Source organism: Misgurnus anguillicaudatus, chromosome 12 (assembly GCF_027580225.2).
Source record: "Misgurnus anguillicaudatus chromosome 12, ASM2758022v2, whole genome shotgun sequence".
Classification (NCBI taxonomy): Eukaryota; Metazoa; Chordata; class Actinopteri; order Cypriniformes; family Cobitidae; genus Misgurnus; species Misgurnus anguillicaudatus.
The window spans coordinates 15,431,789-15,459,638 of record NC_073348.2 but is presented as its reverse complement, the minus strand read 5'-3'; the positions used below and the strand labels follow the sequence as shown (position 1 = coordinate 15,459,638).

At 38.0% G+C, this 27,850-nt stretch overlaps 1 protein-coding gene across 5 annotated transcripts in view; it reads right to left on the bottom strand.

Annotated features, from left to right (window-relative positions):
- Positions 1 to 335: 335 nt before the first annotated feature.
- Positions 336 to 27,850, bottom strand: part of smad2 (SMAD family member 2) — a 31,528-nt gene continuing 4,013 nt past the window's right edge. The window contains exons 3-12 of one of the 5 annotated variants that reach the window (XM_055209116.2): positions 21,758 to 22,183; positions 12,989 to 13,078; positions 12,041 to 12,234; positions 9,938 to 10,072; positions 9,752 to 9,826; positions 8,252 to 8,305; positions 7,862 to 8,074; positions 7,440 to 7,577; positions 7,196 to 7,340; positions 336 to 2,491 (exon numbers count right to left, since the gene is read on the bottom strand). In XM_055209116.2, coding sequence (XP_055065091.1) covers positions 2,368 to 2,491; positions 7,196 to 7,340; positions 7,440 to 7,577; positions 7,862 to 8,074; positions 8,252 to 8,305; positions 9,752 to 9,826; positions 9,938 to 10,072; positions 12,041 to 12,234; positions 12,989 to 13,078; positions 21,758 to 21,996 — 1,407 coding nt within the window. In that variant the 5' untranslated portion in view covers positions 21,997 to 22,183 and the 3' untranslated portion in view covers positions 336 to 2,367. Of the gene's footprint in view, positions 2,492 to 7,195; positions 7,578 to 7,861; positions 8,075 to 8,251; positions 8,306 to 9,751; positions 9,827 to 9,937; positions 10,073 to 12,040; positions 12,235 to 12,988; positions 13,079 to 21,757; positions 22,184 to 27,850 lie in introns of all 5 variants that reach the window. The other 4 variants (XM_055209117.2, XM_055209118.2, XM_055209115.2 and 1 more) reach the window with 4 other exon arrangements.

The window sequence follows — 27,850 nt, the reverse complement described above, 5'->3', positions numbered from 1 at the left end:
TCAACTTTAATGATTATAACTGCCAACAAAGAAAAATCCCCAAATTAGTGGCCGTTTCTCAATATGTGTTCTTGTCTGTAGTTGTGTTCTTGTGGACTTGTGAAACGTCATCAGTCGTGGACCAAGTACTGTTCCAAATCAAAGTTCGCATCAAGCCCAAGTTTACATAAAATCCCCGGATGTGTTCTTGATCGCCCATTTATTCGAGGATGCATCAGAGGAGACTTGTGAGAGAAGACTTTTTATCGAGGATGCATCAGAGGAGATACTAATATAAATATGTGAAGCATTACATCATTGAACATTTCTAAGGACACAAAAAGACAAGACAGTCATTAACATGAGAATTAAAACTTTTTATTAGTGTATTTATGAAGTCTGCATATGCAACACGCCTGAAAGCTTATCACCTGAAGTTCACGTCCTACCAATACATCTCTAATGGTAAAACAAGCTCACCAAGTGTTAAAAGCTTTGCAAAAAAACAAAACAAAAAAAAACTGAAAAGTAAAATAAATTTATATATACACATTTATATGCATATACTGTATGTCTGGTCCACTTTCAGTTCTATTTGGTTTTCGTTCCACACACAGTCAAAAGTGACTAGCAGAATGTTCCCATTGTCTTATGGCCACCACAACGGGTTTAAAAAAGGGCCACATCATCTTCGTCAGCTTTTTACTACACTTAAATGCACTTAAAGTACAATCGCTAGAGTAGTAAGATCAATGAAGGAAAATATGAAAACTGGTGGGAAGAAAGGAATGGATTTTTGAAACGCCTTTGTCACTGCCACAACAAGTAAAGAATAACAGACAACTATCGTCACAGTCATTAGTCAATTTGTACAACGATCACGCACACTATAACTGGAAAGTTACCCTGTAAAAAAGCAACCTGTTTGGAAAAAAATTTCTCCAATTGCAAACGTATAGAATGTTGCATTGTTTCTCTAGTATTTTATGCCAGGCTGAATTGCCCCCTTCAGATAACCTTACACAGGAGGTCAGAGTGGTGCACAGTATCGTGTCAAAAGATCTTTTGTGGGTAACTACTGGAGGACAAAAACAAAAAAAGAAAATCAAAAGCTATAAGCATTTCAGGTCATTTGGGGATAAGATAAGATACGTTAGCCAGGACAACTGCTTAAACTGTAAACGGAAGAGAAAAAGATTTTCACTTACAAAAATGTCATGCTAAATAACCATTTTGAATGATAGGACATTTTGTTATGAAGCCATGTTCCTTTAAAAAGAGGGCATGATCTAAAAAAATATTCAATTCTAATAAAAAGGAAGAGAGCTTTAAAGATCTTAAATATATTTATATATAAAAATACATGAAAATACAAAAAGTAGCTAAAAGAAAGATAAAAGGGAAAACAAATCTTGTAAATTGTGAAGTATAACCTATTTTATTAACACTTAAAGCTTAAATACTTGGATTTGTTTTGCTTGTTTTTATTTTTTTTATTTTTGATTTGGTTTTTTTAGATTTGGACTGCGAAAGTCTTCTGATGAAACCAGAGTCCTAAACAACTCTACAGTCAACTAGTGAATATTTCACCCAATGAATAATTAGGACGGGTGGTATAACGTTATGGGAAGGGTTTAAATTCAAATTGTTTTTTTTTTTGCTTGGGTTCAATTGCAAAATATTCCTATCAGTTCATATTTGGAATACAAGAAGCATGTCTTACAGCAGCATACCTCAAAGCAACATTCTTAAATAGTGGTTTGGGGCAATTGTACATTTAAAACTAATTATTTTTGGCATTACTTTCAGTAACTGAAATTGATAGACATGATTAAGTCATAATGTGTTGAATCTACACAATTATTTGACGTGTACAAAAACACAGAATGCAACTTTTTGCCAGAAAAAGTTACTACCTTGAACAACCGGATTCGGATCGCTAACCAGAAATATTTACCGATACATGTTGGAATATTTACTTCATCACGGGGACTTTACTGCTACACGTGTGAAGTTATTTACTGCCTTCTAGAACTTCCACACAATGTACACGTTTTCCCTCTTTATCAAAAACAATCAATCAAAATAAAACAAAAACCAATATACATTTCAAATTCTACTACTAATACATTTAATATTGAGGGTTTATGAAAGAAAGTAAGAGAGATTAAAGGTGCATGAAGCTGATGTGACAGCAAGTGCTGTGTTCAGATCTGAACAGCAAGACCATCCAGGTTTGGGGGGTGGTTTGGAGACAGAGAAAGGGTCACAAATACCATGAGAGAAAGAGGGGGGTATTGTAAGTCTGTTGTTCGAATTGTCGGTTGATGTGATTGTAGAATCAGTCGTTTAATTTAGGGCAAGTGAGACAGAGCTTTGTCATGGCGATTAGGACATGCTGGAACAGCGTACAGAGGGTGACCCCATCTGGGTCAGAACCTTATCCAGCCACTGGAGTGGACCGTTCAGATGCAGTTCAATCCAGCAGGGTGTGCTCGTCACTGTCTGCCGTCTGCCAAACACAGAACAACACAACATGTAAGCGGGAAAGTGAAATGGATGCAGAGCAAGAGATAATTACATCAGACACAATATCAAGTAACATATCACTTCTGCATAAATAAAATAAAAACAGCTGCATGCTTGACAACCAAAACACATAAAATATCAAGTCATTGATGTAGCCCCTTATGGAACGGCTGAAATTCCACAAGGGGGCGTATTTGTTCCTCAGACGTTGCACAAGAAACGTGACATCCAAATATATTCATTATAAATCGTGAATGAAAGTGAGATTCGAACGAATGTCCGTTAGTGAACTAATTGTATACACCACTTATATCGTAATTCGGTCAGAAACGTCAAGATTGTGAGATGAACAAATCGTTTTGGATTAAAAGGCTTGGATATTCCATTTCCTTGGTTTTTTGGGGATTTATGAACAATTTGACCAAAGCGGATAAAGGGAAGATTTTGAAGGCAAGTAAATATCCTAAATCGGAGCCGCCCGGTTCAGGTAACTAACAACTAGATTACAGTTTTATGACTGCTAAAAATCACATTATGCTTTGTGTGCGCTTAATTGAATTCTGAAAGTCTAAGCTTTTCAACGATGTGCCGCATGACCGTATATTTTGAAGATTTAATGCTTCAAAGTTAAAATGACGTTTATGCAGCCTCATGTGCGGCACAGTGTTCCTTATCAGGTTAATAAAAATATTTAAAATGCAGCAATTTAAGAGGATTATTTCATCTTGGCAAAATATGTACAAGTGAAACATTATAGTGACAGTCATTTCTTATTAAGAGACCGGAGGCTATTCATATACATAAAACAGGGCGGGTGTTTGATGTAGAAGTCGACCGACATAATAACAAGAAACTATGCTTCTAACCACAGATGAAGAGCTGTCGTTCAAACCACACAAGTTTTCGATGCAGCTTGCAAATGTTCGTCTAAAGTTGAACTATAGTTTTGGGAAACACCAAATTGTTGAACTTTGTCAGTAACGTCGAAACTTCAACAGTAGTTGGCTAACGATGCTTTTAGGAAATGCACCCCTGGCTGATTATCAACGTCTATATTAAGTATTTTCCCCCACTACACTGAAGTTGAAAAACACCTCAATATAATCTAGGCCTGAATTTTGGTGCAGCTTTGTAGGTTTCGCAGGATTTATGCATTAACATGTAGACTAAATCCAATTCACATTCATAGTAGGGCGCAACGGTTCAAATTACTCACGGTTCGGTGTGTGTCACGGTTTTAGGGTCACGGTTTCGGAACGTTACGGTGTGTGTATGTTTACGGGGACAATAAAGCAAGTGTCAAATTTAAAGAAACTAAAATTATTTATGGGGTTACAAACACTTAACACTTTGGTCACAATAGGCTTCTTTACAAAAATAAAAACCTACCTGGTAAGCAGTTTTTAACACCTGCCAAAATCTACATTTTCACTTAAAGGTCACATTCTTTCCGATTCCATTTTTTAAACCCTAGTTAGTGTGTAATGTTGCTATAATAGCATAAATAATACCTGTAAAATGATTAAGCTCAAAGTTCACTGACAGGCGATATATTTTTTTACAGAATTCGACTTTCAAAGCCTACAGCGAACGGCCGGTTTGGACTGCAGCCCTCTACTTCCTGCTTTATGACGTCAGTAGCACAGTTTTTTGACTAAACTCCGCCCACAGGTATACGTCAGTCACCAGCAAAGCTGCTATCGAATCACAACACACTAAACAAGCTACACATTCAGAACTAGACAAATATTTCTGAAGGAGGGACTTTATAGAACAAGGAAGACATCAGCCCGTTTTGAGGACAGTGAAAACAGCGCTAGAGAGATAAGTAAATTGTGTGAAAAATACAGTGTTTTTTACACGTGAAACATGAACACATGTTATATTGCAAAACACTATAAACACAGAAAGAACGGGACCTTTAAGAGTACTTTCATTATTATACTACATGTACTAATACAGTGCACTTTTCAAAATGAAGACATAAAATAGCTTAGAACACTGGGTTACTTTTTATATTCTATGCCACTATCTTCAAGTTTTTTTGCAAGATGATCAGTTTATTAACATTCAAAACACAGAAAGGCAATGTGTGCCGTTTCGGTCTCACCTGTGATCGCGTGCTATCAACAACACCCTGGTGATGACAGTGCAAGCGACTCGTCATATTAGATGTATTGCCTTGAGCATACGGCACTCACCGTGCGAATTTTACAGGTTTGTCCACATTTTCTTAAGCATCGCAGCTGCAGTAGACATAATGAAGGTGGCGATGTTTCTATTAGTGGCTTTTCTCCTTCGCAACACACACACACACACCAACACGTGAGGAGGAACTGTGAGTTTGGCAATAGATTTGCATACTAGAAGTTGATTGGACCGGTAGGCTACTCATGTAACACACGAGAGCATATTCAGAACCATACATTCGCGGTTTTATGCGTTTTTGTTTCACCAAACTATATAAGAAATGTGTGGTCGAATAAAACACGGTGCACATGCATGCTGAACCATGGGAGGATAACGGGACGGTTCGATTCTTTACCGAGAATGGTTGCACCCCTAAATCATTTTACACAACTTGTGCACAGATACACAAACGGATATGCATAAATGATCATCTGCAACTATATACTTAAGGAATAGACTATTGAACTAAGTTTGCCTATAATATGGTCCTAATGTTAATAGTTTCATGAAAACATTTGCGGTATTTTCAACAACATACACAATGGAGCTATGAAGGCAATTTACATATTTACACTTATTATATAAATTCAAATTGTGTTATCCATTGATTTATTTAATTTAATTCCCATATGTAGTTTTACATTACTTAACTAGAGTCGACAGTCCTTCCGCTAAACTATAAAAGGCATTCAGTTTTTTTCACAGGAAATAAAGATAAATCATATTAGAGTCTGGTTTTTCCATTTGTGTGGTAGACACATGCAATATACAGTATTTTCAAATATGCAAATTAGGGGTGTCCATGGTTAACCGATTAACCGTTAAAAATTGTTTAACTGAGTGAAACATTTTGCTCGGTTAAGTGGCATCAATGGCGTGCATTGAATTTAGTTGTAATACATTTTTGCACCACCAGAGACCGCCAAAGCGCTCCCAGACATTTGTAATGTCCACAAGTAGTAGCAGTTTTCTAATATGAAGCGGGTAAAGAAAAACACAGCGTGGGAGCAATTTAAAATCGAGAATGACAGGGCAAAATGCAAGTATTGCAATGCAGTGCTTATATACTTCATGTACAACCTAGGGTTGCTGCGGTGACAGAATTTTCCCACCGGTTAATGCATGCAGACGTGCGCATTTTACTTTCACTTTTGAATTACGCAATTGTTTAAATGCAGCGCTTGCGTAAGCTGCATTAAATCGCGTATGAATTTGCGTGCTTATGAATAAACAGCTGGTTTAATTAAGTGCTTGAGTCAATGTGCGCAGGTAATTCTCGCAGGACTCGCCAGTTCCAAGCAGTGCAACCGGCTACTTCTCCATAAAGCGCTGCTTGAAGGATGGGTTTATTATTTTTCTTGATAAAAATACAACAAAACTATCTCGCTTATATTAAACATCATATGTGTGCATTATAACAAAATCGAGTAAGCACGCGGCTAATTCTGCTATCGTCTGGTCATTCAGCTCGCCTCGCAAACTCTGACAGAAATAAATGAAATCTGTCACCTGCTGCTTTGTGACGTGACGCGCGTTCAGCTCCGCTATGAATTCATGCAGCAGACACATTCAGTTATAAGTGTTTGCTCTCTCTAACGAGAGTCAGTGACATACTTAAGCTGCTCTGTCCTTACCACTGCGTTTTATTTCTATAAATACATTTTGTTTTAAATGTGGTCCAACCAGTTATTAAAGGTGTTAAAAATTAATAACTACCCCTTTCTCGTGTGTCTGTATCTCTGGGTTGCCTTGCGGATAATATGGTTAACCGAGTATTAACCGCTAAGGGTGTCGGTTAACGGTTAATTAAAAACTTGAAAACGTGCAGCCCTAATGCAAATACATCACCTACCGCCTATTAAAATTCTATGATTATACCGCCACTTAGAGGTAAAGGGTAGTAAATGCACACTGACAACTGCCACAGCAGTAAACATTATTCTTGTTGAGTAACATCTGTACACATCCCTCAATGGCATAGAATTAGTAAATTCAACTTTAGCACCAGACCATCTGCTGAGGCTGCACAACGGCAACAGACACAATAGAGACATGTTTCTCCACCATAGAGCTCTCATAAATGCCGAATCTTGCTCAATCTGCACAGACTGCTTAAACTTTGGCGGCAAATAAGGTGACTATACATTTTAAAATATAACCCGACCAACTGGCTAGTGATTTGACATCGTTACCGTAATAGCTGGACATGATTTTCATAATTTAATTTAGACTGCAGACCCCCCACCCCTCATTTTCAAAAACGCATCGAATATAAATGAAATCACAAGAATGCCCTATTTAGGATGCAAAACTGCGAATTTCGCAGAAAGGTTACAAGTTTGCACCCCTGTAATATGTATATAACACCAGGGACGAATTTAAGATTTCATTCTTAGAGGGGCTTAGCCCTCAGTGATTTAAAGAGAGCATTGTTATGCTGTTATATAACTTAGCTGGCAAATTTTTTTGTAATGCTATTAGCATTTTTTTACTTTACCTGTATTCGGCTCCCCAGCCTTTGACAAAACTCATGCGAATGGTGCACATTCTGGTCAACTGATACACAGCCTCAAAGCCCTGGTTCACTGACTGTGCCAGTAGTGCGGCAAACTCCTGGTTATTAAAGATCTTCAGATTACATCCTAGGAAAGAGGTTTGTGCCATCATTACATCATAACGTGACAAATGGGTGTTGAAGGAAACAGACAAAAAGTAGAATGTGCACTGAAGATGGACTTTACCTGGGGGGATTTTGCAGACTGTCGCAGGGTGCCAGCCATACCTCTGATTACAGTTAGGGCTTTGAACAAAGATGGCACTGTCGCTAAGACATTCGGCAAACACTTCCCCACCGATATAATACAGCCTGACCCCTCGCCCTGAGACACAAACACAGCATTAATAACTCAAATCCATGTAGCAACCAGTTCGTTTTTACAGTACACTCTAAACAGACTGCAGATATTGAGAGCTTTACCTAGCCAGTTTTTATGCATTATCTTAATTAAATTGAACAAAAACAGCCTAAAGAAAATGAGGGCATCTTATTGGCTACTGGGTTTGTTTTTCACTAGAAAAACTTTGAAGAGTTCTGAGTGTATTTCATCAAGGTCTAAAGTTAAAAGTTACAATTGTCTAATTTGTGGCATTGCTGGCCATGTACCTATGTGTCTCCGGGTCATCTCCACGGTGGCGTTGCGGTTGACATTGGACAGCAGCCCAAGGCAGAAGCGTTCTGAGTTGGAGGGGTCTGTAAAGCCGTCCACAGTAAGGGAAGGCTGAGAGGCGTGAAATGTTTCTCCGACCCGCTGGTTCAGCTCATAGTAGGCTATGGAGCACCAGAATGCAGGCTCTGAATAAGTCACAGGCTGCAGGTCTGAAACAGAAAAAAAGACAATGAAATAATATAATGAAACAGATTTTGAAACAAATACTGCAGCAACTTTAATTCTATTTAAAGTTGCACATTTAAAATCACTGAACTGTTGCTATGAAGTTTTACAATCTATTACATTTATTGCATCTAATGTAATGTATTGTTAAACAGTCTTACCCATGCCATGATTGACAGGTGAGAGTGTGCTTGGAGACAGTTCAGCAGGAGAACCTGACAAAATAAAAAAACAAGACTTAACAAAACAAACCCAACAACAGTACATGAACAAACAAAAACAAAAGATCACCCATTATCCTACTGATAGTATTTAAATACAAGGAAAATCTACATGGAGCTCGAGAAAGAAACTATGGCAGTGCAAGCACAACCCGCTTTAAGGTCTTTACATTAAATGCAGATTAAATGATTAAACACCTTTAGCTATATCATAGCTGTAAAATTGGTGGCACTGATGGACAACATGTTTTACTTTTGCACCAAACACAACTGATCAGCCCTCTGACTTTCATCATAAAGAACTTAAAAAACCTCACAGAATCACAGGCAGACAAGCCGTTTAATGTTTTGAGCAAGCACTTTATATATATTCCATTTTGTTAATTTTAAGCTGAAGATCGTAGTGTGATTTTAAAAACATTTATCTAAAATTGCAGTGAACAATGTTAAAATTAAATAATCTTTAGTATTGATGAATATTCATAAATAAATGTATCACATCAGTTAATTTTCCCGACTGACAACCGCAGCTTATTAACATTAACAGTTACATTTTTTATATTTTAATTTTTTCATTGAGTAAAAAAGAGTTGACAGTTGTCTGTGACCTGGTAAAAACAAAACCTGTTATTTCATTTGAACGTGCAAACAGCAGCGACAGATCAAAAACACAACCAGGATTCATACATTATCAGATATTCACACAACATTACCTTATCAAAGAGCTTGCAATCAGTCCAGATGATTAATATCCAAAAAAGGGCAGATTGTCTCTTATTCATCTACCACAGTGGCCATTTCTAAAGCAGGACGCATTTTAAAAAGTTTTGCTTTGCGTCGTCTTTCATCCGTTTGTCCGGATGTGCTCGAGACGGACCGCATCATCTTGCGCGCATACGTGTGCGTCTCTGTCCAGCTTCCAAACCATAGTCAGACACGCACACAAATGATTTCTCATACAAATGATTACTTTATCAGACTGCCAGGGCAGCAATAATTTGTGTCATTTACAGGACACTCACAAATTTAAGATAGAAAAGTGGCAAAATGTCTCCGGCTCATGACGACACGCACCGTGCGTTAACAAATGTTTTTTTCTTTTAACTGATAATGTGAATCGGTCAACAATTCTTACCTTCGGTTAATGATTGAACAGTCAATATGAACATCCCTAATGGCAACCCCAAATAAAAGGTATTTACTTGATTTATACATTAAAAAATAATTAATATAATATAATATAATATAATACAGAATAGTAGCATATATAAATATATAACATGCTCCATGGGCAGCACTGGCCCTGACAGTGTGTTTTAAAGTTTGCAGTCTTTAAAGTTTACTATCCTTAAGCGCCAGCATCTCTGCATTTGTGTAATGTGCCTAATGTATAAGGGGCCTCTAAACCCAAACGCACATGACATCCATGTGGAAATGTACCTGTGTCCATACTTTGATTCATCTGCTGATCACTGGCTTCCCCATCCTCACTGATGTATCCCGGCGGAGGAGTTTCTAAACAGATTGACACATCACATAACTATTTCACATACACAACACCACTTATGAAAAGACAGACCTTAGCATAAATCTGTGGTGGAGAGGCTTGAGATATGAACTATCTACCTGGTATGTAGTTGTTAGGGGGCTCGATCCCTGTTGGAAAGTTGGTGTTTTCAGGTATGGAGTTGGTGTAGTCATCCAGTGGCGGCAACTCAGTCAAGATCTCTGTGTGTCTTGGCACGAGGACTGGAGGAAGAACTACAGGAGAAACAGTTCAAAATTAACAGGTCTGTGTGAGCACTCGAAAGACAAATAGAAAAACCAGTGCGATAGATTGGCCATTCCAACTTTTGTAAACTGGACATTCTTTTGATGAACTGGGTTGGAACTAGGGCTGGGCAGTATAATACCGCTGCAAATGAATAAAATGTCAAAAGTAACAGATTTTATGTTACCATGATAGGCAAGGCAAGTTTATTTGTATAGCACATTTCATACACAGAGGTAATTTAAAGGGCTTTACATAGATACGAAAAAAAACATCTAAGGAGGAAAAAAATCTGTCAAAACGAGTCATAAAAAAAAATTAAAATAACAATAAAAGAAAATAAATGTAACGGGGGTAAAAGTGACTGGAGTAGAAAGTGCACAGTTGAATAAGTGGAGTGCTTTTTCAGTGAATGCAAAGTTAAACGGATGGTGCGTTTAATCTAGATTTAAAGGTCCTGTTCTTCATGTGTTTTTAAAGCTTTGAGTGTGTTTACAGGGCGCAATATAACATGTGTTCATGTTTTGTGTGTAAAAAAAAACATTTTAAACACAATTTACTTATCTCTATACTGCTGCTTTCACTGTCCCAAAAACGGGCTGATTTCTTTCTCGTTTATATCAGAATATTGGTTTATATTAAAAATTTAGTTTGGTCCTAAGCCATGAAATGAGTAACAATACTTGAAAATCTATTCTAAATGTAACTGGAAGCCAGTGTAAGGACCGGAGAACTGGAGTGATGTGCTCAGTAGGGTTGTGTCTATAGACCATAGTATCATGTATCGACGATCTTCAGACATAATCCCCAATGGCAGGCTTTCATGGCGATAGTCATGACGATAGTTGGAGAATTTTTATTATTATTATCATCAGTTTTACATTAACATGCACACTGCATGTTTTTCCTCGCATGAGTGTTTGTGGGCTTCACATTACGTGGAGAGCTTGTAGAGAGAGAATTCCTTCTTACACGCACCTGCACTTAATGCGCGCATCTTGGACTCCTTCTAGCACCTCTCTGTCTCACATGCACGCGCTCTCACATCTGTCCAAAGTCTAAACATAAACTAAAGTAGTAATCCTTATGTATTTGTTCAGTTTAATGCGTTTTATGCGAGCTGAGGCAAACTATCCGTTTTGTTTAAAATATAACCCGCGGCATATTTGGCGCCTCTTTCACTCTTGCGTGCGTGCAGAGAGCTGCGCTCTGTCCGAAGTCAGATCAGGAAGTAATCCCGTTTTTGATATACATTTCAAGGAGTTGTAGCAATACATCCCTCGTGTTTAAAATATGATCGCGTTCCACTGGCCCGTCCTGTTTAAAAAGGCACATTTGAATGCACCACTGCTCGACACGTGTAGTCTTCTGCAACAGCACTAAACAAATGCATTGAATTGTTTGTAACATAACACGTTACTGAGCCACCAAACTCACTCTGTTGAGACGCTATAATAAACGCATGCTTGAATAGCATCACCACGCTTACAGTGTCTGTTTCTGATCATTTAGCCACAAATTTAATTGTAGAAGTTTAAAGTTAATCCCTAGCAGTGATTTAAAACAGAGTTTAAAGTAGTGTATTAACACACAGGATTAAAGATAATCTGGGTTTACTGTAAAATTTAAACCTGGATCAAAATGATGGTTTAAATGTAAACATGATTATTTTTAAACAAGATGAAACAAGTTTGGTGCAACAGAATTATTAAATACGCCTTGATTCAAACCAGATTTAATCCGTCTTGGTATACAAGTTATATTAAGAAAAATTTACACACTCTCATTACTAAAAAAAACACTCAAGGAAGATAGACTTGATTATTTTTGACAAAACGGTCGTAATCACAACACTGACAATTATGCTAGTTATTTTTAAGGTCCATTTTGGGTAATTTCAAAAAACAAATCATGTGGCCTATAAAACAAACAAACAAAAAAAAAACTTCTTTCAGTACCTGGTGTCTCCACCCGTTGGTAGTGGTAAGGGTTGACACAGACTTCATCCTTCTTGAGGTTGAAGGCATACTCGCAGGTCTCAATGGCACGCAGCTCGTGGTGGCTGTGCAGGTCGGGCCATCGCCACAGACGACAGTAGATGACATGAGGGAGACCTTTACGGTGAGACACCTGCAGACGCCCATCCAGAGATCTGACCCGGGTGTCCACAAAGAGAGCACAAGAGAAATGGAAGAGAGGAAGACGTGCCAAATGACAAGATGAAGACAAGCATGGATGGAGGGAAGAGCGAAGAGAGCGAGATCAGACAACAGAGAAACATTATTCATCAACATTAATCTCATAAAGATTAGCTACAGTTAAAGAACAATAATTTTTGAAACCATTGGTTCTCAACAGGTGAAGTGTGACACAAAACTGTCTTGCAGGCTTGGTTTTCGCACAATAAGAAAAAAAAAATAATTGCTTACAAATTAACAATATAAATTTGCTAACAAAACTGAACAAAATTGCAGATTAACCAAATTCACAGGCCTGTGTGTTAAATCAAACTACAGTATTTTGCCACTTGCCAGGAGGTAGCCAAAGTAGGAAGATGTCAAAAAGAAAAGGTTAATAGTTAAAGAACTTTGTATGATAATAAACAATTAGGATATTGCACTATCCATCATATCGACATCCAAAGCAGAATATCTGAAACACTAAGTAAACCAGTTGAGAACCACAGTTTCAAAACTCACTTTAGATAAATGAATATGTGAATTATGAAAACATGTTAAGACTGTTTTAAACTAACATTGCAAACTTACAATTTTATAGTAAAGTAAATGTGTTAAAGGAACCATTTAATTTAATTTAAGAAAAACACCCAGAACCCCTTGTGCACTGCCATCCCCACCTGTGGCACGTGGGGTGAGTGTGGCACAATGTCAGGAGAAGATAGTCACCTGGTTTGGTCAGGGTAGCTGTAAAGGCCTGAGGTATCCCACTGTTCTATCGTATTTGGTGTACTCAGTCCCCAAATTTCAGAGCAATTGCTGTGCACAGAAAGTAAAATAACAAAAACAAAAAATAAAAACAAAAAACACAAAGAAACAAAAAAATGATAAACATGGGGCATGATTCATTCAAAAATACCAAGATGAAGCACCATGGGGGAAATTGAGGGGTGCCATTTCTTTTATGCGTGTTACCACGCTGGTCACCCTAATTTGGAAAACAAGGTGGTCCACTTCTAATAAAATAAGCCACTCTAATGGAGAATACACATACAACAGTGAGATGAAAAAACGAAGAGAAACTGACAAATGTATTTATAGTTACAGTGCATCATCTCCACCATGCGTATTATAAAGGGAACAAACAATTACTGTTTTACAAAAAGACTTTTCAATAAGGGGGTTGGAGTTTACATCAAGATATTGACAATTAAACATGCTGCACAAGGCAAAGAACCTACATGTTGTTTAACTACATCAAGAAAGCGAACGCTATCAGTCAATCAGACATGGACACATGAGATGAGAGACAGACACGGTGAGATGACAGGGACGAGACTCGCACAGACTTTGTATGTGACAAAGTTTTGGCCCCCTGTGGGGTACTGGCCTGAAAAGGGACTTTAAAGATAGCGATTTGAAGAACACATGCCGAATTTCAGCAGTGACCTGGCGCTCTTGACCAATATCTTATCATGCAAGACCTTGAAAAGGGCTTTTAAAATACTTTGAATCTGATGTAATAGGTTGCTTTGAGTTTCGCCCTTTAGTACAGCACAATCTTACACTACAAAAAGTTCAAAGTATTATAAAAATATTTTATTATTGAAAATATGTATTTTACATTATTTAATAAACATAAACGGACAGATCAGGAACTTCTAAAAGTGTTTAAGATGCACTAAATCACATTTACTTAAAGGTGTGAGGATATGTTCTGTTCACACAAAAAGCTTAAAGTCACAGCTCTAATACAGTATGTATGAATATGAACAAGCAACTGTCAAACTTCTATACTCGTATAACAGATAATGACAGTAAATTAAAATACTGCACCTTTACATATATTGTGAAAATAGTACTAGTTGGTGGTATTGTACTTAAAACCAAACGCAACATTTAGATGCGTATGTTACACTAGAAATTTGGCATTGCATGATGGCGTCTATGAACGCCTGTATGAAAAATATCACATTATACTGTAGCACAGCTATTGTGATGGGAGATCGGATATGCAAAGCATTACGTGGCAGTTTGTCTTCATGCCCATTAACTCTACAGGGAGTGACAGGAGACATGACCTATAGTTGTCCTGTTTGGTTCAGTTTACTCCCCAAACTGTGTGTTAATGCAACCTAGAGCATTACTTACCCCTCATTCCTTTCAATGCAAACAAATCAGTGCACCTTAACTTGTTGCTTAGTGACAGTTGTGTAGACATAAGCCAGAAATGCGCAGATGCAGCATAATGTGACTATATCCAGGGAGCTAGACTGTACCCAACTATACAGCTTAGAGCACTGTCCACTCAGGGTGTCCTTCGGGTGTGCAATTAATAATTTTCAACATCTGCAAATTTTGGTATTTTAAGCATACCCAGGAACGCTGAGGTGGTCTTGGGCATGGTTTGCATTGCTTTGGAGGAAGGGCACGTGCATCCGAATGTGATATTTCTGCTGGCACTGTAAAACACTTAGAAATGCACAGCACAAATACACAGAGCCGCATGTCACCGCATCCCAAACAACCCCAGATAACAAGATTGGTTTGTGGCATAAAATAACCACGAAAGAGATTTCAAAGCATATATGGAGCCGTATTCTCACCAATCACTCTCGTGTTGCCTCATGTTGCCTAAATGTTTCATATGCCAATCGATCTGCACAGTGCGCATGTTTTCAAACACACCTAATAAGCCATAAACTTGATGAACTTCAACTTCAAAACAATTGCATCTTTTAATGACATAAGCCTACATGAGCACAGATCATAAAGCGTAGTGTGATGTGAGTGCAGACGAGCGGGGGAGTGGAAGGGGGGGGGGGATCTTACTTGTGTACGATTCAGTCCGGTTAAGAGTGCAGAGTGCAGGCTGCATAAACTTCAGGTGGTAAATGTGACTAAATGTGTAAAACAAGCGTGCCAAACTGGCTAGGGACCGACCTCACAGACCCCCATCACCCCTAATTTTTCAAAACTCATTAGATCTAGATGAATAACAATAATTACCTATTTTGGATCCCAAACTGCGAATTTTGTGACAAGTTTGCATCCCTTAAGGGTGGTTGCAAAGTGAGGTGCGCAGAGATACACATAATCACTGGGTGCAGCGGTCAAAGCTGTGTTTTATCGTAAACAAAACACAGTTATTGACCAATACGAATCAAGGACTTGAACTAACCCTTTATAAATATCATTAACCCTATCCTGTAAACATGCTGCTACTTGCAACCAAACGTGAATGAGACTGATCTAGGTGTAACCCTGTTACCAGAGACATTGGAAGAAGTAAAATAGGTCCTAACTGCTTGAGGACTTCACAGCACTGCTATTTACTGCAGAGATCAACTCATTTGCATTTAAAAAAGGACATTTTTAAAATGATCTGTATGGTATTTTGTGCTAAAACGTCACATGCACACTCCATAAATAGCATCTAAATAAACAACATTACTCACCATAGAACAACGTTGTGTACTTCATCAACAGCCACACCAATGAGACGCTCCCGTTAAACGTCTGTTTGAAGCATCTCTCTCCACTTTTTAACACATACAAGCAATTCAGCAGAACCAAACTTTTTGACTCCACTAACTGCCTTAAAGGCGGAGTCCACGATGCTTGAAAAGCGCTTTGGAAAAGGAGAGGGGACAACTACCAAAACACACTTATGGCCAATCAGCAGTAAGGAGCGTGTCTACTAACAGACATCCTTGCCGGGTTGCGTATGTGTGGGGGGGGTCTATCAACAGAAGGTCCAGATTCTATTGGGGTAGGGGCGTGTTTGTTTAGGTGATTTCAAATATCAACATTGGCTTTCAAACATCGTGGACTCCGCCTTTAAGCAAAACTCTTGGACGTCTTTTAGAGAGTCGATGCCGCGAACTTTGCATATTTTTGAGAATCCAATGTTTAGCTGATCATGATAACTGCTCATTATTATCCACGTGAACACGACTGATTCTCTTCCTCAATGGAACGTCAGAGCTTTGTTTTCCAGGGACCGAAACTAATTGCGACACTCGCTTCTCCTGGAAATCTGTTTTTTTTTTCAACCAATCAAAGACGACTTTAACATTCTCACAGGGTTTCCAGAAAAGTGTACGAAAAACATCAGACGTTTAGCCAACAGTTTGTGGGCGGGACGTCTGAGGCTGAGACTAATTCTTCCCATCCATACCAAAACTGATTATAACTCCAAATGATTTTCTCTATTATAACATTGTTCACTATTAAGACCTCTTAACATGCTGATTCAGTGTCATTTTAATGAATGCCTTTTAATAAAAATATGTGTGGATATATAAACGGTTATCAAAATGCTAAGAAAATTGGAAGATAAGCATTTAAAATTTCAGTTTGACACGTACAGGAAAAAAGTCTAGAATGTTTGTGACATCATCCTACCCTTAAGCTTCATTAAATTTCCAGGCCAATCAAATGCTCTTTAGACGGTTTCAGCAGTAGCAACACAAGCGGCTTTTCGTTAGACCAGGGGTGTTTCTCAATATGCGTTCTTCAGCAATCTTGCGTCCTTGTGTTCTCGCTCTGCGTCATCATTAACCGTCGAAGTTCAATTCCAATTCTCAAAAACGTAAGTACAGTGGACGCATGAAAATACCTGGATGTGTTCTTGATAGAGGATACTTCGACTGCAGACTTGTGCGCTGAAATCGATTTATGCCCCAGGAGTCATTGCGGGCAAAACAATGGCGGAGGTCTTTGCGTTCTTGAGAAACAGGTTCCCAAATCTTACCCTGGAGGGCCGAAGCACCGCAGAGCCTAGCTCCAACCCCGATCAAACACACGAGCAGGCTAATAAAGGTCTTCATGATCACTAGAAAATCACAAGTGGGCAAGTTTGATTAGGGTTGGTCCTAAACTCTGCAGTGCTCCGGCCCCCCAGGGCAAGACCTAGGAAACCCAGAGTTTAAAACCATTAAACAAACAGAAACCTGAAGTAAAGTTTCGACCAAACGCGAAATCGCGTCACCGCACGTGCGCTTGATGAAACCGTCTATAGACACTTAAGGTTCCTACACTGTCAAAAATAAAGGTACAAAGCTGTCACTGGGGCAGTACCCTTTGAAAAAAGTCCTAATATTTAGGTACACATATGTATCTTTGAACTGCCAATATGTACCATTGAAGTATTAATATGCACTCATTGGGTACAAAGGTGTACTGCCCCAGTGACAACCTTTGTACCCCTACCTCTGAGAGTGAAGGTGCTCCAGTCCAGAAATATAGCCCAGAGCAGATCTATTATATGTGTGAATCTGTGCCGAACACAATGTATCAGACAGATTAGATTCTACACAAAATGAATTATAAAGCACTGTAGGATCAAACCTCACAAATGTTTAAACAGTCTAAACATTATAAACAGCACTAAAGACTAGAAGAGCCAAACACCACTGCATACACACAAACATAAATTAAGTGCAACATAAATCAGGACAAATGTGGTGCTCACAAGCTGTCAAATGTGCCTGCTGGACTGTGCCATTAACACTATTGAGAAAGACCTCCCCCTTTTAAAATAACCAATAGTTCTGCACTGATTTCCTGTTTCAGTTGAAATGACATCACCACAATCAAATAATGCTGCACGCTCCAAGTTACCTCAGTGGTTTAATATTTATGACAGCAGAATAATTTAAATCCTTAACCTTAGGTATAAGCAATTGTAATATTGTTTTTACAGCCTTTGGAGAATTTAAGCTTTCATAAATCAATTCCAAGGTCAATAAAAATGCCCATTCTCATATGCACAGAGTGCACAGACCATGAAATTTTTAATGCATGGTAAAAAAATTGTTCTCATATAATTCCTAGATAAACCCTTTAATTTAAATGGCTAATCTAATTGTTTCTTTCATTGATCAATACTACAGAGTATCTGAGAGCATGTGTTTTTGTAACCTTTAATGCAGAAACTATATTTCACATGCCAGCTTAGTGCTTCAATGCAGGAATTGTGACCATGCCATCATGCTGCAATTGGAGGCACGTGCAAATCTTTTGCTTCCCTTCTAAAACCATTTATAAGCCAAATGAAAGCTGGGCCTTAATTATAGTATGAAAGTCCAGACAGACAATGAAGTCTTCAGGTTACAAATCAATAAACCAAAAATAAATAAAAGTGCAGCCGTCTGCTCTGTGTCCTATTGGAGGAGCAAGCCTCCTTACATTCTTTCACTTACTGACGCCGTCTTACAGATACATTATCAGCACTTCTACACAAAGACCTGCGCTGATAACCTGAGCTGCAGAGAACAGGAAGTTAGGCTGAGACAGATATTGGGTTGTTTTTTCTTTAAAAAGACAGACGAAACCAGTAAATCTCGACTTGACCAAATCTTAAAGTTAATGCTAACTGAAATTGCATAGTTCCTGATGCGCATGCAAGGAATGTCGTGAAATTGTAACTAATAAAACATGATTTGGAGCCAGGTTTGTAGCAGACACATTTTTTAAAGGTGGGGATACAGCTACTTCATTAAACCCTTAAAGGTAAATTACAGTGTGTCTGTATGTGCGTGCGAATGTATAAATGTGAATCCTGAATATAATAATATAGTCTTAATGTATAAATGTAATAAACATCTCTTTATGATTTGGCATGCAAATAGACAGATTATCCGTATAAACATACCAATGGTTAATTTTTTTTTAGAATTCTATTTTTTTTCAAGTGTGTATCATCAAACTAAAAAAAACAAATGCTGATTGGTAATTTTACTAAGTGTCAAATAATAGCTTTATATCGAAGTTGCTCTTCCTTTAACAGCAAAGTGTTAATGTGTTTTATAGCAGCAAAACCCAAGTATTTATGGGCCAAGATCTAGAATTCTAAAAGTTTACATGCACCCAAAACCCAAAAACTTATTCTTCATGATAATCTAACATATGATATGAAGTGAAATTACATGCGAGTGGCATCTATACTTATAATCGTTCATCTGATGTACTTTCTTCAATCCCACTGAAGTTCAAGAAACCACCATAGGTGTGCACATTTTCCCATCAAGTTCTTTTAATAGATCACTACCTTTGCGTGGGAGGTGCTGTATGCATGTTTTGAGCCCCATTTTGTGCATATGCATGCCTTTCAAATGAGGCCTCAGATGATATCTCGACCACAACAATATCAGTCTAACACTAGTTAGTCAAATAAATACTATAAGGTTTTTTAATCAAGCACTATGTCTGCATTATAATGAATTAAGAATTAATTATATGAATGAATGAAAAAAGCAGACTTCATAGTAAGGTAAAAAAGGACTTACTGACCCATTTCTTGACCCATCTCATGGCCAAGGTGGAGCTATAAAATCCTACAGAACGTTTGGAATAAAATGTCATTTTGGTCCGGGCCTATTGGGTAATTTCATATTTTTGTTTTTTACTCTTTCATTAGATAAAAGGCTTTCTGCCACAATTCTTGAGTTGGTGAAAAAGAATGACCAATAATTACGACATTGTGTTGGTGTTCGTGCGCTGCTAATCTCATAAATACCGATACAACTTAAAGGCCGAAAATGTTATAACGAGTAGCTTTAAAGTTCAAGTTGCTTTACAGCATACATAGCTTGTAAATATAACAAGGATTTCATATTAATTTTATTTGAATGCCATTTTATGCCATTTTAATCTAGGTGTGCATTTGTTTTTTCCACAGATAGGTTGCAAGATACAAAATGCATGTTGGAGAGGACAGTCTGTGTCAGGAAGGCTTCTAACAAAGCCGTCACCCAAACTGAAAACCAGTCGTTCCCACAATTTGCCAAGGTTAGAGAGGAGATTAGCAGCAGAAAGTTTCCCACCCTTTAAATCAAGGGAAGACAAAGCACTCTGAATGACGTTGGTGCAGAGCCTAGGTCAGACCTTTACAAATGTTTCAAGTTTTGTTGGGAAGATATAAGGTAATTATTTAAATGGTGACTTGTTAAATCTTCACCTCTACCTTCTTTAATTCAAAAAATGTTCATGTATTATACATAGCATACGTTTTGATAGGTAGTGTCAGGTGTTATGACAACAGTGTTACTAAATGATGACATATAGATGTAATGTTAACTAATTCACCCTACCCCAGCATATCTAGAAAGTATTATTTTATATATATTGATGTGTGGTGGCCCTGGCACCCATTCCTTCATTCAAATGGCTTCTGACAACACTTCTTTTCTCCTTGGCGTTTAATACCTGATGTTAACATTTTGAACTATCTGGGGTCTTTTGTGTGATGTATTTGTATTTCATATTTGTTTGAATTTTATTTTATGCTGCTGTCAGATGGAGCGGCATTTTCTACACAGAGCCGTAGTTCACAGAGAAGCTTGGTAAAGTTGCATAAATTGTCTGTCTCGATTTTTCCTCGAAAAATCAAGACAGACAATTTATGCAATTTTACCAAGCTTCTCTGTGAACTTCGGTGCTGTGTAGTAAATGCCGCTCAATCTGAAAGCAGAGAATCGCAGGAGATTTTTTTGCACAGCCCTAGCTTGCTTTGGTAGCTCCAGCACCCATTCCATCTTGCCCTGCTCTTAATTTCCCTAAAATAGCAGCACTGAATCTGATAATCCACCATTTGCCACTACACATGAAAAAAAAACAGCCTGATGGTTGACACTGCAGACATTTGAAGGACATGAACTCTACGAACACTGACGTGAAAGGGTGAAGCTGCGCAGAATGACCTTAACCTAAGTCGAGACGGATGCTGGAGAAATCATTTAAAGAAACAATAAGGACTAACGCTGATATTTAACAACTGTAGACGCAACTCAACGTCATGCCTTCACCTTCACTGATGGAGTGGCACATGAAATGATACGGATAAGGTTACTTGAAAAATATATATTTAAAATAATCCTTTCTGGGTTTTCACCAGTCTCTATTTCAGAGGTAACAGGACTCAACTGCAATAAACAACACTGGCAAATGTACCTGGGGTACATAACACAAGATTTCTTAAGAAAAGCTAGTTCACAAGCAACTGAGCATTTCAGCAGCTAGCCAATACAACAACAGTCCATGGTGAGTTGTTAACGCATTCATGAGCTACAATTTTGACTGAGAAAAAGGTTTGTCATTGATGTATGGGCAGTTTTGAAAAAGTTGTCAAGTTATTATAAAGTTAAGCCTTACAGTGAATAAAAAAAATGAACCTGTCCCTTCCACAAGCTATAGTATGGCTTCAAAAGACCTGGAATATAGCACACATGATGGGCAGACTACTTTTATAAAACATAAATTCCAAGTGCCATGCTGTTTTTAAACTTCAAGAAATTATCACAATGAACTGTCATTGTATAAAAAGCTACTTTAAAAAAGACTCTTTGACTTACGAAATACATAATAACTAAAAAAGGACAATTTTATATTCTGCTAAATTAGACCTTAGTGTTAAAATGCAAATATTCACACTTTTGATATGCAAGTTTAAAGCAACACTGATCAGGAAAACCAAAAAAGGTGAACCTGGCATACCTGGGGATAGTGACACACTTGGTGTTGCAGTTTTGTGTTGTGATAGCTTTCTCCAGCTCATCCAGTTGGCCCGTCTTCTTCAGCTTCTTCACCAGACTTTTGACAGCCTTCTCGCACCATTTCTCCTCCTGGCCATTCTGTTCTCCTCCCCCTCCCGCTCCGCTCGAACCGCTGGCTGACTTCTTCCAGCCCAGGAGACGCTTCACCACGGGTGGGGTAAAAGGCAAAATGGAGGACATGTTTTGGGGTGTCCAGTGAGTGGTCAGCCCCCTACTGGGCAGGTGGAGTTAGAAACGGAGGTTTGAAGAACGGGGAGGAACAGACGCGTGTTCCAAAAAGGCCTTTGGGAAGAGGGTTTCTGTGCGGAGGGGGGAGGGGTCAGAGATGCTTGGGAAACAGAAGAGGAATGGGGAAGCAGGGGGTTAACTGACAATAAAAACAGAAATCAAGTAAAGGTGACAATAGAAGAAATGAAATTTTTTTAATGACATAAATTTTTAACATTGATACAATTATATTGTTCAAAAATCAAAAAAAGGGTGTAACTGCAGTATTCATTAATAACCAACATTTCGGCAAGGTAAATCATCTTTGATTAGTCAATAAAGGTATTTTATAATTATATCGTTATTAATATTGTTACTAATACATACATACACACACACACACACACACACACACACACATATTTTTAACATTCAGGTAAAATAATAACATAGAAGTGTTGTCATTCTGTATTTACTTTACATTTATACATCAAAAATAAAAAATGCATTTGTTGCTAAAAGGTTTCAGCAGCTGTTGTCAGTGTGTGTTTGCTGGGGTCCTTCATGCTGATGAACATCATCCCCAGTCTGCTGCTTTAAAAGACAAATATAATAAACACCAGTAAGGCAACTGATTGAATATTACATTTAGAAAAAACAGATTAAAGTACCTGCATATTAAAGATAAAATGACAAACATTGCTAGCCATACATCTATTTTTGAACACATACGTTTTGCATATACACATGTCATCAAAAATCCTCTGCTGCGTATTCACTGTGTTTTCTCATATATTTTACCACTGTACAAGTTTTTAAAGCATAAAATGGTAAATACGGACACCTGACAGCATCAGCCCGCTGTTACTGTACGAACCATTAGGTTCACAACAAGGGTTTATTTCAATCCAACATTAAAATGAAAATATGATATAACAGTCAAAATGCAAACGCAATAAAAAAACTGAAGCTCACCTGCTAGAACTCCAATAAATCCAGATGTCGGCTTTTAATGTGTTTTCCCGTTTCATTATAACACTTCACTCGCGCTCTCTGTGATCAGCATTAAATCTAAATTATTTCTTTCTGCACATCTTTGAATTAAATAATAAAAAATAAATTTAATTTGAAAAAAAAAAAAACAGTACAGATGACTTTATTTTTTTTTAACCGACTTTGTACCGAAGACACAGAACTTTTGACAACATTAATTTATGTATGTATGTATGTATGTATGCATTTATGTATGTATGTGTTATTTATTTTAGAAAATGTTTAAGATCTATCAGTTAATCAAATGTGAACTTACGGGGTTCACGTCCTTCAAGTCCAAAAATGTGCATCCATACTTCACAAAATAAATCCAAACGGCTCGACGATGATAAACAAAGACCTTCTGAGGGTAATCCACATGGTGTTGTTGTAGAAATATCCAAATTTAAAACTTTGTAAATGAAAAAAACTAGCTTCCGGTAATGCCGCCATCTTAAGCCGAAGGTATACTTGCGACGTCCGCGTATGCGCGCCGTCCCCATGACGCTATTCTCGTCATCAGGACAATCTCGTCAAAATTTGAGGCTGCGCAGACCTCATACAACAGCACATGCGCGTGAAAATATTTAGACAGGACACTCCACTACAAACAATTATTCAAAGGCATTTGCACACACACTTGTTTTTCTTCTTTAATTTTAACTTCTTCCAAGAACAGAAAGCTGTGGAGAATTCGTTACCATAATGTTTGATTCCTGTTCTTTGTTGTCTTGTTATTTGTTAAAAACTGTGTTTGCAGTGGTGGATCGTTACTTTTCTTCACCTATCCTAATGTTTTAATGTAGCCTACTGTAAATGTTGCCAAATCGGTGCTGCAGTGATGGCCTGTTAACTAATAAGTTGAATAATAAATCATTTGTATTGCGTATACGTGTCGAACAGGTAGGCTTGCCGCGATAGTCGGTGAAACGGTGATTACCGGTGCTTCAGCCTCACACCGGTTACAGACCTGCCAACCTTGGAAAAAAAATTTAAGTACAGTAGCATCGGCTGAAAGGACAGAACACGGGTTTTTAACATATAATTTAACACATGCAAGCGCACACGCGCACACACACGCACGCACGCACACACGCACGCACGCACACACGCACACACACCTCTTGGTAACTTTCAAGGTAACATGCTGCACATTGCACTCACTTTTTTCCCATCCAGCCATAATCTGCTTTAAAAATAATTATAAATGTGAATAAAATCATGTTTAACAAAATTTGCCATACATGGTGAATAATAACATTATTAATGTTAAATACTGTAATCTCCAAAGTTTAGCATGTCTGCACAAACACTGTTAAAGTGATATTCCTGTTAAATAGTGGGTGATAGTTCACCCAAAAATGACATTCTGTTATTATTTACTCATATTGTTCCAAACCGTCATGATTTCGTTCTTGAGTGAAACACAAAAAAATTTTTGTTTTTCCCTGACTAGCAAAAAATACAATGGAGAGCAGTGGGAACCAGACACTGTTTGGTTACCAACACTTTTCAAAATAACTTGTGTTCCACACAATAAAAAAACTCCATGTATAAAACTTTATTTGATGTGGTTTGTATATGACGTTTTATTTTATTGACAATTATCAAGAGCGCGTTATTGTAGAGTGCATTTAATCCGCTTCATTCGGATGTCAGGTGGATTCCCTTCACTGAGAGTGAATTTTGTGTTTTTATTTTAATAAAACTAGATGCTCTCCCCCTTGGTAAAATCATGGTACTTTTTCGTAAGCGCTCAATTACAAAATATGCTAATTTACAAATCAGAAGTAATGTTAGCGCATCTTGCGGTCAAGTACACGTTATGAAACGGAACCCGCGAGAGCGTCGACTTCATAGGATTAAGCTAAATCATAATTTCAACTTTGCACATCCACCCTGACCAGTTTACCTTAGGGGGTCAGACGTCTTGACTCTCCGTTGAAAAAGATTGTTAGAAACAGTGGGTGGAGGACAGAGATCACACAGGATTTTAAGGTTCCGTCGATAGCAGACTCTTGTTACTGATTGGCCATACGACTTGTCAATCATCCCCACTTTCTATGTGGTGGATGAGCCCAGTGCTATGATTTGACATTTTTATTTTTTCTGTTGCTTGTTTCGAGTACTTCGCGCGGCAGAGGCGTCATCAGGTTTTTGCGTAGTTTAGAGTGACAAATCGTACCACTGTACATTGAGGTCAAAATGAGTACCTGCTACGCAAAATGCGTACGGGTTGGCAGGTCTGCGGTTAGATCACTTGCCCACCGCGACACCGTCGTTCACCGTTGTTTTGATATTGTCATGTAATTAAATCATTTAGTTTCGTTAGCAGAGCAAACACACTGAATGTGTCTGCTGCCTGAATTCAGCGGAGCTGAACGCGCGTCACATCACAGAGCAGCAGGTGTCAGATTTCATTTATTTCTGTCAGAGTGCGAGGCAAGCTCACTGACCAGAAGATGGCAGAATCCGCAAGCTTACTCGTTTTTGTTATAATATATAATAATATAATATATATATTTTGTTATACATGATGTTTAATATAAGCGAGATCATTTTGTTGTTGTGTTTTTCATTAAGAAAAATAATAAACCCATCATTCAAGCAGCGCTTTATGGAGAAGTAGCCGGTTGCTGCTTGGGACTGGCGGGAATTACCTGCGCACATTGACTCAAGCACTTAATTACCAGCTGTTGCACTCGCATTGCACGCAAATTCATACGCAAGCACTGCATTTAAACAGTTGCGTAATTCAAAAGTGAAAGTAAAATGTGCACGTCTGCATGCGCATTTATAAGCCCCTCCCACCCGGTGATACCGGGATAACCGGGTTTGTGACGCGCTGATTAACCGGTGGGAAAATTCTGTCACCGCGGCAACCCTACGAACAAGGCCATCCGCACGTAGCCACGGGGACTATACTTGAAAAGCTGCACGGACGCGTGCGAGCCGGACACGGAAAAAAGGTGTGATGTATGACAAATTCAGAAGGCGGGGACACAGAGCAGCAGCAGAGAAACTCCCTATGTAAAACTAATCCTGTCCGAATAGTACTTAACTCATGGGTTTAATATCATTTTTGGCCGAACTATCCCTTTAAGTATAAAATGTATTTCAGTCACAGAATTATATATGCCTACAGTTTCTTTACTGCTGTCAACGCATTGGAGAAAGTTTGCTCATTTATGATGATGAATGTGGTAATATGCTAATTAAACAAAAATATATAATACAAAATGCACAACACCATTGTTCTGCTAACAATTCAGAAAATTCCATTATGAAAATTCATGTAACAATTACCAGTTTTTAGTTTTACTTTAATAAGACCTAGTGCTGCAACAGATTGCAGTTGATCCATACGGATTACGTCCCACGGCTCGGCTTGCATGTGATTCGCGGATTAATATGCAAATTTAAATAGGGAAGGTTTATCATTTGCACATGTTTTAAAGTTTACCCACAAACGCACGTGCGGTTGAATGTGTCCAGAGTCAGACGTGATCATCCTTCAAAGATCAGCAAATTCAGAACTCTTGATGTGTAAACTTTAGAGTTTGCGTCACTGTATCTCATACTGTAGTGTATTAAAATACATTTGACTAATAGAGCAATGAAAAGCAACGTAACGTTTTTATGTGGGACGCATGTTTATGCTGCGCAGTTTGTAATTCGCCCTCTATCTGTGCGTGTGCTCGTTTAAGGGCACTCAATACTGCACATCAAGACGGGTTTCAAAAAGCAAGCAAACATAAAATCTTTCTGTTCTTGACAGGGAATGTACAAACAAAATTTTGGTCTTAAAGAGACAGTAATCTCAATTAACCTACTTAAGTCTGTGTCATTAATGTTAATCAAACAACCCAAGACAAAGAGAACTCTGTCTCACTCAGAACCTCAAGAACGCGTATTCGCGCAGGAGGATCACATTGCACATTGTAGAGATGAGAGATAGAGAGAGGTAAGAATGGTGCACACGTCGAAAAAAATTAATAGAAGTCTAGAAACAAAGTATTAAAGTATGTATAGCCATGTCATTCATCTTATTACAATATGTTAACTAGATAACTGGATACAACGTATTGTATAGTTTAATAAAATAATGTATTTTGATTATACAAATCAATTACGACCTAACTATAGTGATTGTTTAACTAACTGATTTAAAAGACATAGCCTATTGCTGAATAAGTATGTTGTTTTTCTTGTTAACTGAGTCTTTTTGGGTAGTCTATCTTATGCCTAGAATTAGTCAAGGAGGTTGAGTCTTATCAATAGTGCATAATGACATGTGCAACAAATGCATATAGGGCGTCAGACTCACAGATGTGCATAATCTAAAGTTCAGGTTTTAAAGAGTGGCACAGCTTTAAAGCTGAAACTCATACAATCCTATCAGAGGTCCAAAATGTCATTGAAACACATCAGTGGCTTTGCTGTCATCAGGATTAAACATGCTACCCATCAAACCTTCCCTCCTAACAGAGCATCCCCACAAAACAAACCCCAATTTAACCCCTGAACATATATACTATATTCTCATTACTTTTAACACATCAATAGTTATGCGCTGGCACAGAGTTAGGGCAAAAAAACCTGATCGGGACATCCATAATAAATACAGTGTTATTATTCAATTGATTCGATTTCTGTACCTAATGATACTTAATGTGCAGCTTTAATTTATTGATTTGTTATTTGATTTCCCATCCTTTTTTTTTGCTGATCCAAAAAATGATCCAATCCATGCCTCAAAAACAGTAATGTGATCCGAACCATGAGTTTTGTGATC